Source organism: Salvelinus alpinus, chromosome 3 (assembly GCF_045679555.1).
Source record: "Salvelinus alpinus chromosome 3, SLU_Salpinus.1, whole genome shotgun sequence".
NCBI lineage: Eukaryota > Metazoa > Chordata > Actinopteri > Salmoniformes > Salmonidae > Salvelinus > Salvelinus alpinus.
Genome location: NC_092088.1, coordinates 88,065,893 through 88,077,590, shown reverse-complemented (window position 1 = coordinate 88,077,590; position 11,698 = coordinate 88,065,893). Strand labels below are relative to the sequence as shown.

General features: G+C 50.5%; 2 protein-coding genes across 2 annotated transcripts in view; both read right to left on the bottom strand.

The window, feature by feature from the left end:
• Positions 1-6,377, bottom strand: part of LOC139569869 (mucin-2-like) — a 16,394-nt gene extending 10,017 nt beyond the window's left edge. The window contains exons 1-3 of the mRNA XM_071391192.1: positions 6,189-6,377; positions 1,529-1,595; positions 1,169-1,282 (exon numbers count right to left, since the gene is read on the bottom strand). Of these exons, the coding sequence (XP_071247293.1) occupies positions 1,169-1,282; positions 1,529-1,595; positions 6,189-6,377 (370 nt within the window). The remainder of the gene's footprint in view (positions 1-1,168; positions 1,283-1,528; positions 1,596-6,188) is intronic.
• A 2,090-nt stretch (positions 6,378-8,467) lies between these two features.
• On the bottom strand, positions 8,468-10,833 carry LOC139569868 (DNA-directed RNA polymerase II subunit RPB1-like). Its single transcript, XM_071391191.1, has 2 exons — positions 10,748-10,833; positions 8,468-9,779 (listed from the first exon to the last, which is right to left on the bottom strand). Exons 1-2 carry the CDS (start codon positions 10,831-10,833, stop codon positions 8,468-8,470), a joined length of 1,398 nt encoding a protein of 465 aa, XP_071247292.1.
• Positions 10,834-11,698: the final 865 nt, after the last annotated feature.

The following is an 11,698-nucleotide window of genomic DNA, read 5'->3' as shown; positions in this document are numbered from 1 at the left end:
CAGAGATGTTCGATCGGGTTCACGTCCGGGCTCTGGCTGGGCCACTCAAGGACATTCAGAGACTTGTCCCGATACCACTCCTGCATTGTCTTGGCTGTGTGCTTAGGGTCGTTGTCCTGTTGGAAGGTGAACCTTTGCCCCAGTCTGAGGTGCTAAACGCTCGGGAGGAGGTTTTCATCAAGAATCTCTCTGGTCTTTGCTCCGTTCATCTTTCCCTCGATCCTGACTAGTCTCCCAAAAAATCCCCACAGCATGATGATGCCAACACCATGCTTCACCGTAGGAATGGTGCCAGGTTTCCTATAGAAGTGACGCTTGGCATTCAGGCCAAAGAGATCAATCTTGGTTTCATCAGACCAGAGAATCTTGTTTCTCATGGTCTGCGAGTCTTAGGTGCGTTTTGGCTAAATCCAAGTGGGATGTCATGTGCCTTTTACCAAGGAGTGGCTTCCGTCTGGCCACTTTACCAAAGGCCTGATTGGTGGAGTGCTGCAGAGATGGTTGTCCTTCTGGAAGGTTCTCCCATCTCCACAGAGGAACTCTAGAGCTCTATCAGACTGACCATCGGGTTCTTGGTCACCTCCCTGACCAAAGCCCTTTGCGCAGATTGCTCAGTTCGGCCGGGCAGCCAGCTCTAGGAAGAGTCTTGGTGCTTACAAACTTCTTCCATTTAAGATTGACGGAGGCCACTGTGTTCTTGGGGACCTTCAACGCTGCAGAATTGTTTTGCACCCGTTACTGAAATGCTTGTTCCTAAAATGAACTGTTGGTTATCCTAACCCTGGCTGGATTCCAATAGGAATTACACATCACTTTACAAAACAGCATAATCTGACTTGCAGGTAGGATTGCAAAATTCTGCGAAATTTCCCATGTCGGAAGATCCCTGGAAATCATTTTAAGTAACTGTACTCAGATAACCTAAGTGCATTGGGTTTCCTGAAAAGTTTTGAGTAACATAACATTGGGGTTCACAGTGTCCGTTGGTCACCCTGCATCACTGTCTCCTAATGAAGTGGTGACCTTGCCTCCTCCTAGTGAGGTCAGTCAGTGTCATGGTGCATTCCCAGCTGTTGCATCCTTTAGACTGTCCACACACCATGAGGCCCTAGCTACCACAAGGCCACCAGGGGCCAACAACCTGCCTGGGGCTAACTAACACACATACTATGAGGGCCCGCTCCGAAGCCACCAGGGGCAAACAGCCTGCCTGGGTCTAGCTTACACACAAAGGCATGTCCACACACACCTTGAGGGCCTGCTCCGAAGCCACCAGGGTCCACTAAAACACAAAGGCATGTCACTACTACTGACATGGCCCAGGTACCTGAGATGTACACACACACACCATCACTATGATCAGGAATAGTATCGTGGGGAGGAAGGCTTTAGGGTGGGTGAAAAGTAAAGTGCTGTGTTGGCTGTTGGGAATTCCTCTAAAATAAGTTGGTATTACTGCTCTTTACTTGGGTACATGTATCTGTTCAATACCTAAATAAGGGGCTGAGTGCCCCTCTTTGCCACATACCATCGCCCTTACATCCTTGCACCTCTCGGCATACCAACGCCCTGAAGGAGTTTCCGATCAGCTCAACCTACGTCCACAAAAAGGAGGGAAGGTCATTAAAACTTGACTTTTGCAAAATGGCTGACCATCCTACTCTGTGTATTTCTGTTGGGTTGTGAGGCTATGCAGATGGCTGCTTTTCACTTCCGCTCTTGCCTTCCTTCATGAAAGAGAAGAATAGCCCTATTCTACTTCAGTACAATTTGGCTGAGTTGGGGAGAACAATTTGAAAGCTTGTAAGGAGCTCTCCCCAACCAGACATCGGCATTTGGGACAGAGAGAGAGGAGGCAGGGGTCGGAAAATGTTGGCGAACAAAAAAGGAATGTTTCTGCATTCCTCTTTTTCCGTCTGAATGTTTAAACTGGATATTGGGTTGGCCTTCTGCTTGGATACAGAGTGATCTGTGTGAGAGGAATGCAGAGAGACAAAGTCCCAAAATTCGTTACGCTTCACACAGAATAGCTTTTTTTTACAGACTATTACACACCATAGGGCCTATCCTGATACAGGAAAAGTACAATTGAAAATGTTAATTTAAGCCCGTCCTTCTCTGCATAACGTTGGAAAGGTCACAAAACAAAGCAGCAGCTATTGTACTAAAAGCTATGTCTATCAACTCAGTATGAGGGTAAACATATTATTCCTACACAACCTCAAACTACACCACATGTGAGATCTCAAATCTCAGCCCCAGTAGCAGTAGCAGCAGCCATACAGCCCCAGTCCAGCCCCAGTAGCAGCAGCCATACAGCCCCAGTCCAGCCCCAGTAGCAGCAGCCATACAGCCCCAGTCCAGCCCCAGTAGCAGCAGCCATACAGCCCCAGTCCAGCCCCAGTAGCAGCAGCCATACAGCCCCAGTCCAGCCCCAGTAACAGCAGCCATACAGCCCCGGTCCAGCCCCAGTAGCAACAGCCATACAGCCCCAGTCCAGCCCCAGTAGCAGCAGCCATACAGCCCCAGTCCCGCCCCGACAGCAGCAGCCATACAGCCCTAGTCCAGCCCCAGTAGCAGTAGCAGCAGCCATACAGCCCCAGTCCCGCCCCGACAGCAACAGCCATACAGCCCTAGTCCAGCCCCAGTAGCAGTAGCAGCAGCCATACAGCCCTAGTCCAGCCCCAGTAGCAGTAGCAGCAGCCATACAGCCCCGGTCCAGCCCCAGTAGCAGTAGCAGCAGCCATACAGCCCCAGTCCAGCCCCAGTAGCAACAGCCATACAGCCCCAGTCCAGCCCCAGTAGCAGCAGCCATACAGCCCCAGTCCAGCCCCAGTAGCAACAGCCATACAGCCCCAGTCCAGCCCCAGTAGCAGCAGCCATACAGCCCCGGTCCAGCCCCAGTAGCAGCAGCCATACAGCCCCAGTCCAGCCCCAGTAGCAGCAGCCATACAGCCCCGGTCCAGCCCCAGTAGCAGCAGCCATACAGCCCCAGTCCCACCCCGACAGCAGCAGCCATACAGCCCCGGTCCAGCCCCAGTAGCAGCAGCCATACAGCCCCAGTCCCGCCCCGACAGCAGCAGCCATACAGCCCTAGTCCAGCCCCGACAGCCCCAGTCCACCCCTGACAGCCCCAGTCCAGCCCCAGTAGCAGCAGCCATACAGCACCAGTCCAGCCACGACAGCAGCAGCCATACAGCCCCAGCCCCAGTTCAGCCCAACTTCTGATAGACACCTCAATGTATGGATGGACATGGGCTGACTCTCTCTGGCTTTAAAGTGGATAGAGGGAAATTAGCAAATTGAACACTTAATTAACAAGCAATTGACACATGGGGGAGCAGAGCGAGAGAGAGAGAGACAGAGACAGAGACAGAGACAGACAGAGAGACAGAGAGAGAAAGAGAGAGAGAGAGAGACAGAGAGAGAGAGAGACAGAGAGGGAGAGAGGGGCAGAGAGAGAGAGAGAGACAGAGAGACAGAGAAAGAGAGAGAGAGAAAGAGACAGAGAGAGACAGAGAGAGAGAGAGGGGCAGAGAGAGAGAGAGAGCTAGACAGAGACAGAGAAAAAAATAATAGTGTTTCCTCATGACGAAGTCGGAAGATATTCTTCTGACTGACAATGACTTCCATGATTATGAGTCACAATACAAACATCAGATCAGGGTATTCTAGAACCCTGACTCATTGTCCTTATGCCAAATGCACCCTATTCCCTCTTTGGTGTACTACTTTTGACCAGGGCCCATTGGGCACACACTATATGTCAAATACTGTAAATCTACAGAACCAGTCAACAGTATGAACACACCTACTCATTCAAATGTTTGTCTTCATTTGTACTATTTTCTACATTGTACAGTAATAGTGAAAACATCAACACTATGAAATAACACATATGAAATCATGTAGTAACCAAAAAAGTACTGAACAAATCAAAATATATTTTGTATTTTAGATTCTTTAAAGTAGCCACCCTTTGTCCCTCTTAATTGGGTTGAGGTTGGATGATTGTGGAGGCCAGATCATCTGATGCAGCACTCCATCACTTTCATTCTTGGTCATATAGCCCTTACACAGCCAATAGGTGTGTTTTTGGGACATTGTCCTGTTGAAAAACAAATGATAGTCCCACTAAGCACAAACCAGTTGGGATGGCATATCGCTGCAGAATATTGTGGTAGCCATGCTTGTTAAATGTAACCAATCACTGACAGTTTCCCCAGCAAAGCACCCCCACACCATCACACCTCCTCCTCCATGCTTCACAGTGGGAACCACACATGCGGAGATCATCCCTTCACCTACTTAGTGTCTCAAAAAGTCAAAAATCTCAAATTTGGACTCATCAGACCAAAGGACAGATTTCCATCGGTCTAATGTCCATTGCTCGTGTCTCTGGGCCCAAGCAAGTTTCCTCTTCTTATTGGTATCCTTTAGTAGTAGTTTCTTTGCAGCAATTCGACCATGAAGCCCTGATTCACACAGTTTCCTCTGAACAGTTGATGTTGAGATGTGTGTTACTTTAACTCTGTGAAGTATGTATTTGGGCTGCAATCTGAGGTGCAGTTAACTCTGATGAACTTTTCCTCTGCAGCAGAGGTAACTCTGGGTCTTCCTTTCCTGTGGCGTTCCTCATAAGAGCCAGTTTCATCATAGCGCTTGATGGTTTTTGTGACTGCAAAGTTCTTGACATTTTCCGCATTGACTGATCTTCATGTCTTAAAGTAATGATGGACTGTTGTTTCTCTTTGCTTATTTGAGCTGTTCTTGTCATAATATGGACTTGGTCTTTTATCAAATAGGGCTATCTTTTGAATACCACCCCTACCTTGTCATAACACAACTGATTGGCTCAATCACATTATGAAAGAAAGAAATTCCACAAATTAACAAGGCACACCTATTAATTGAAATGCATTCCAGGTGACTATCTGATGAAGCTGGTTGAGAGAATGCCAAGAGTGTGCAAAGCTGTCATCAAGGCAAAGGGTGGCTACTTTGAAGAATCTCAACTATAAAATATATTTTGATTTGTTTAACACTGTTTTGCTTACTACATGATTACATGTGTGTTCTTTCATAGTTCTGATGTCTTCACTATTATTCTACAATGTAGAACATATAAAAAATTAAGAAAAACCCTTGAATGATTAGGTGTGTCCGAACTTTTGACTGGTACTGTATATGTGCACTATAAAGGGAATAGGGTGCCATTTGGGACTCAGACTTTCACTTGCCCCGCCTCGTTCCTTCATGATGTGCCGTCACAAAGCAGTTTTCATAAATTTGGGGTAAAATGTCTGTGTTCCGCGACCACCCCCATGCATGGTTTGATCCTACTGAGTCAAGCACAGGGAATCATAAAACTGCTTGTTTGTCCAGAAATGACCACAGCCATTATGTCAACTCATACAAAAGTGTGTTTAATATTGAAGGGAGATATTAAATATTATTGTATTGTATTTCCACAAAACATCATACAAGAAGAGAGTGTGGGCAAAATGTGGAGGTGTCTGTAAAACGACTAAATAGTTTGATATGGGGAAAGCATGTTTTCACACAGCCATCCAAGAGATAAAACATACTGAAGTTGACCACTGTATCACTCCTTCGTTCTGAATACCACTCTTCAGATATATGTAGCTACATCAGAAGCCTGGCAGAGAGAGCCAGAGCCAATCCTCTGTCTCTTTAGCGCTCTGCTAAGCAATGACTAATTTCTTCCATAGCTGGCCCAGACCCAGGCTGGGATTAAAACATTAACAACTATATTACTCCACACTGTAACCCACCACACCACACATCATTCAACAGCACTGCGGTGTACTGCCACATACTGACCTATGGGTGCGCTGTCCTATTCTAAATCACATTAATTGTGAGCGCTTCATACCCAAAGAAGCAAGCAGGGTTCATGTTTCTCAGCATGGCACTCTGTAAATATCAACAATAATGCAGTAGAGCCTTTGACTCCAAGACAGCTGATCCGAATGGGCCCTTATTCACAAAACTTTACCATAGTGCTGAATTCACTTTTCCACAGCGCCAAATTCACTTCTCTTTTGAGAACTATTCCCTCATAACAAAGAGTTGTTTCCAAAACAGACTATGTCAGAGAGAGGCCTGTGATGTTGCTACAGTATGTGTTTTGGGGACAGATGACCGGAGAGACCATGGCTGGATACCTGGTGCTCCGTTGTGGCTCTGTGCCCAGCCTGGCAAGTACGCCCAGCCTGGCAAGTACGCCCAGCCTGGCAAGTACGCCCAGCCTGGCAAGTACACTCCAGCCCTCTCCTCTCCTCCGCTCTGCTGCGTCCACACACACAGTGGCTCCAGTGGAATGTGATGACCGTGTGCTGGACAAAGCTCTGCATTCATATCCTCGTGTTCCACGTCCCACTCCTCTCTGGCAGCCTGGTCACTGCCAGGCAGAGAACTAGGCTAGGGGGACACAGTCAGTCCACCCTGACCCTGACTCTGACCCTGGTCCACATGTGCCTGCCTACACACACCCCTGCACTAGATCCAGCGTAAGCCACCCTGCCTCCCTACCTCCCCTCTCATTCATCTTCTTCCCCTTTCACCTTTGCTCCCTTACCTCGCCCATCTTCAGACTAATCCAGCTCTAAGTGTTTTAATGCCATTTCAGTGAGGAGCGAGGGTGAGGGAGGGAGTGGGGGAGGGTGAGGGAAACTGATGAATGTATTATGCACCATGCCTCACTTAAGAATGGAAGGTTATGCTTCAGGGATTGATCAGTGAGCTGGAGATCATTTAGGATGATTAGTGTTATGGGAGGGCGAAGAAGAATGCAAGAAGGTGGTGTGTGTGTGTGTGTCCACAAGGGAAAATATCCAACATCCCCATGTGGACAAAGTTTAGGATTAGTGTTACAATTAGGGTTAGACTTAGGGTTAGGGTAAGGGTTAAGGTTAGGGAAATAGGATTTTGAATGGAAATCAATCCCACGAGGATAGAAAAACAAAATGTGTGTGTGCACACAGTAGTGGCATCTGGAATGAAACCGCTGAATAAGCACCATTCCAGATGTGGGGTTGTGACTGGTAGGAATAGGGCTGGAGATGGTAGGACTAGGGCTGGGGCTGGTAGGACTAGGGCTGGGGCTGGTAGGACTAGGGCTGGGGTAGGTAGGACTAGGATTGGGGCTGGTAAGACTAGGGCTGGGGATGGTAGGACTAGGGCTGGGGATGGTAGGACTGGGGCTGGGGCTGGTAGGAATAGGGCTGGGGCTGGTAGGACTAGGGCTGGGGCTGGTAGGAATAGGGCTGGGGATGGTAGGACTAGGGCTGGGGCTGGTAGGACTAGGGCTGGGGTAGGTAGGAATAGGGCTGGGGTAGGTAGGAGTAGGGCTGGGGATGGTAGGACTAGGGCTGGGGCTGGTAGGACTAGGGCTGGGGTAGGTAGGAATAGGGCTGGGGTAGGTAGGACTAGGATTGGGGCTGGTAAGACTAGGGCTGGGGATGGTAGGACTAGGGCTGGGGATGGTAGGACTGGGGCTGGGGCTGGTAGGAATAGGGCTGGGGCTGGTAGGACTAGGGCTGGGGCTGGTAGGAATAGGGCTGGGGCTGGTAGGACTAGGGCTGGGGCTGGTAGGACTAGGGCTGGGGTAGGTAGGAATAGGGCTGGGGTAGGTAGGAGTAGGGCTGGGGATGGTAGGACTAGGGCTGGGGCTGGTAGGAATAGGGCTGGGGCTGGTAAGACTAGGGCTGGGGCTGGTAGGACTAGGGCTGGGGATGGTAGGACTAGGGCTGGGATAGGTAGGAGTAGGGCTGGGGATGGTAGGACTAGGGCTGGGGTAGGTAGGAGTAGGGCTGTTAGGAATAGGGCTGGGGCTGGTAGGACTAGGGCTGGGGCTGGTAGGACTAGGGCTGGGGATGGTAGGACTAGGGCTGGGATAGGTAGGAGTAGGGCTGGGGCTGGTAGGACTAGGGCTGGGGATGGTAGGACTAGGGCTGGGGTAGGTAGGAATAGGGCTGGGGTAGGTAGGAGTAGGGCTGGGGATGGTAGGACTAGGGCTGGGGATGGTAGGAATAGGGCTGGGGCTGGTAAGACTAGGGCTGGGGCTGGTAGGACTAGGGCTGGGGATGGTAGGACTAGGGCTGGGATAGGTAGGAGTAGGGCTGGGGCTGGTAGGACTAGGGCTGGGGTAGGTAGGAGTAGGGCTGGTAGGAATAGGGCTGGGGCTGGTAGGACTAGGGCTGGGGCTGGTAGGACTAGGGCTGGGGCTGGTAGGAATAGGGCTGGGGCTGGTAGGACTAGGGCTGGGGTAGGTAGGAGTAGGGCTGGTAGAACTAGGGCTGGGGATGGTAGGACTATGGCTGGTAGGACTAGGGCTGGGGCTGGTAGGACTAGGGCTGGGGATGGTAGGACTGGGGCTGGGGCTGGTAGGAATAGGGCTGGGGTTGGTAGGACTAGGGCTGGGGCTGGTAGGAATAGGGCTGGGTTAGGTAGGACTAAGGCTGGGGCTGGTAGGACTAGGGATGGGGTAGGTAGGAGTAGGGCTGGTAGAACTAGGGCTGGGGCTGGTAGGAATAGGGCTGGGGATGGTAGGAGTAGGGCTGGGGATGGTAGGACTAGGGCTGGGGTAGGTAGGAGTAGGGCTGGGGTAGGTAGGAGTAGGGCTGGTAGAACTAGGGCTGGGGCTGGTAGGAATAGGGCTGGGGCTGGTAGGAGTAGGGCTGGGGCTGGTAGGACTAGGGCTGGGGTAGGTAGGATTAGGGCTGGGGATGGTAGGACTAGGGCTGGGGTAGGTAGGAGTAGGGCTGGGGCTGGTAGGACTAGGGCTTGGGCTGGTAGGAATAGGGCTGGGGCTGGTAGGAATAGGGCTGGGGATGGTAGGAATAGGGCTGGGGCTGGTAGGACTAGGGCTGGGGTAGGTAGGAGTAGGGCTGGGGTAGGTAGGAGTAGGGCTGGGGATGGTAGGACTAGGGCTGGGGCTGGTAGGAATAGGGCTGTGGCTGGTAGGAATAGGGCTGGGGATGGTAGTAATAGGGCTGGGGCTGGTAGGACTAGGGCTGGGGCTGGTAGGACTAGGGCTGGGGATGGTAGGAATAGGGCTGGGGATGGTAGGAATAGGGCTGGGGCTTGTAGGACTAGGGCTGGGGATGGTAGGAATAGGGCTGGGGTAGGTAGGAGTAGGGCTGGTAGAACTAGTGCTGGGGTAGGTAGGAATAGGGCTGGGGATGGTAGGAATAGGGCTGGGGATGGTAGGACTAGAGCTGTGGCTGGTAGGACTAGGGCTGGGGTAGGTAGGAGTATGGCTGGTAGAACTAGGGCTGGGGTAGGTAGGAGTAGGGCTGGGGCTGGTAGGACTAGGGCTGGGGTAGTTAGGAGTAGGGCTGGGGCTGGTAGGACTAGGGCTGGGGTAGGTAGGAGTAGGGCTGGTAGGACTAGGGCTGGGGTAGTTAGTAGTAGGGCTGAGGCTGGTAGGACTAGGGCTGGGGTAGGTAGGAGTAGGGCTGGTAGGACTAGGGCTGTGGCTGGTAGAACTAGGGCTGGGGTAGGTAGGAGTAGGGCTGGGGCTGGTAGTAGTAGGGCTGGGGCTGTGGTTGATAGGGCTGTGGCTGGTAGGAGTAGTGCTGGGGCTGGTAGGGCTGGGGCTGGTAGGACTAGGGCTGGGGTAGGTAGGAGTAGGGCTGGTAGGACTACGGATGTGGTTGTGGCTGGTAGGACTAGGGCTGTGGCTGGTAGGACTAGGGCTGTGGCTGATAGGGCTGGGGCTGGTAGAAGTAGGACTAGGGCTGGTAGGATTAAGGCTGTGGCGGTCATGACATTTTGCCTCAAGATAATTGATCGTTAATTAACTTGAACACGTTTTGCATCTCATAGCTTCCACGCATAGCCTAAAAGACACTGATAATAAGCCACTACATAATAATGGTGCCGGAGGGGATGGCTGCCGTTTTACAGGCTCCTAACCAACTGTGCTATCTTGTTTTTTTTTTCGCATTGTTTATAACTAATTTTGTACATAATGTTGCTGCTACCGTCTCTTATGACCGAAAAGAGCTTATGGACATCACACACAGCAATTACTCACCTCCAACTGGACAAAGATTGTTTCTTTAAACCTGTCTGCTCCAGTCCCCTGTCTCCTCCTGCAGCAGCTCCTACACCCCCTCGGCTCATCAATGACCATCTTGCCTATACCGTCAAGCGGCTTCTGGACGTGCACCGTCGGGGTCGAGGCTGGCAGTACCTGGTGGACTGGGAAGGATACGGGCCTGAGGAGCGGTGCTGGATGCACCGCAGTCACATTCTGGACCCCTCCCTCTTACGGGATTTCTATTTCTCACACCTAGATAAGCCTGGTCGGGCGCCACTGTCACATCTGCTCCTGCAACGCCCTCTTCTGCTCATCCTGTGTCTCCTTGACCTGCCACCACTCCCCCAGTACTCTCTCCCTCTCCCTCTCCCTCTCCCTCTCCCTCTCCCTCTCCCTCTCCCTCTCCCTCTCCCTCTCTCTCTCTATCTGTGTGTGTGTGAGATTGTGTGGGCGGAGACAGGTGTGCTGGAGTCAGAGCAGATCTCCAACAGCTGCAATCTGTTCGATAATCAAGACCTCTACAAATACTCAGCCCTGCCACTTCCACGCTGCCAGATCGTAATCTCTGCCCGCTCTGACTCTGGTCCCTGTCTCCTGTTCCACGTCTCGTCATCCTGCTACTCTGTCCTGGATTCCCCACTCTACTACTCCCTTGGATTCCCCTCCGGACCTGCTTACCCTGTCGAAACCCCTCCCGCCCCAGCCTCAGCCTCCGCACCTGGTTTCCAGCAACCCGCCCGAGCTTCCCCTGACCCGCACTCCATCTCCCCCCTGGGGTTCAATAAATACCTTGGTTACTTCATCCCAGTCTCCTCGTTTGAGTCTGCTCTTGAGTTCCCCTGTTCCACTCCACGTAAAATAATAAGTCAAGGCGTCTGAATACTTTACGAATGCACTGTATAGGCCCATGGGCTAGACTACATAAGGTGTGTAACTATGATTTGAAAAAATATAAATAAATCGCTCAAAAAAGGCATGCGCTGTTTCTTGCCTTACTACACACGCTGGGTATCATTCACAAGTGATAATACATCTTTCTCAAGTGATATGCTAATATTGTCACCCACCAGACTATTCTTAATTTAATGTTGTCTTTACATATACTAAATAATACATATGTGATATTAGTTTGGATTCAGAATGGACCATTATCATGCACCTATCTCGGAACAGGGGCATGGGAAATAAATCCATTTCATCTATGCACTTAAATTGCGAATGGAGGATATTTTTCCCATGGTTCTTTTTCATGCCAGTCAGGCAGGTTATACTCCTGTTGTAAAGAGAAGCAATGTGCTTACAGTTTTTCTTTTACATTCGCTAGGACCCATTTCTCAATACTTAGGTCACAGTGAGCACAACAACAGTCTATGTGGGCTAAACTTTGGAAAATGTTTCATTGCTTTGGCATAAAATGCATTCAATGACTACATCTTTCAAATTTCATGAATTCGTTTCTCACTCAGACACAACCACCACCAAACATGTTTACATATTCTTGTCAAAACATTTAAATTTGAGTTCAAAATCTAACAAAACACAAAATGAATAAGACAGCAATTTGCTACATTTCTACAGTAATACCGTATTGAAATATATTCCAAATCTAAAAATGAAATACTATCAAAA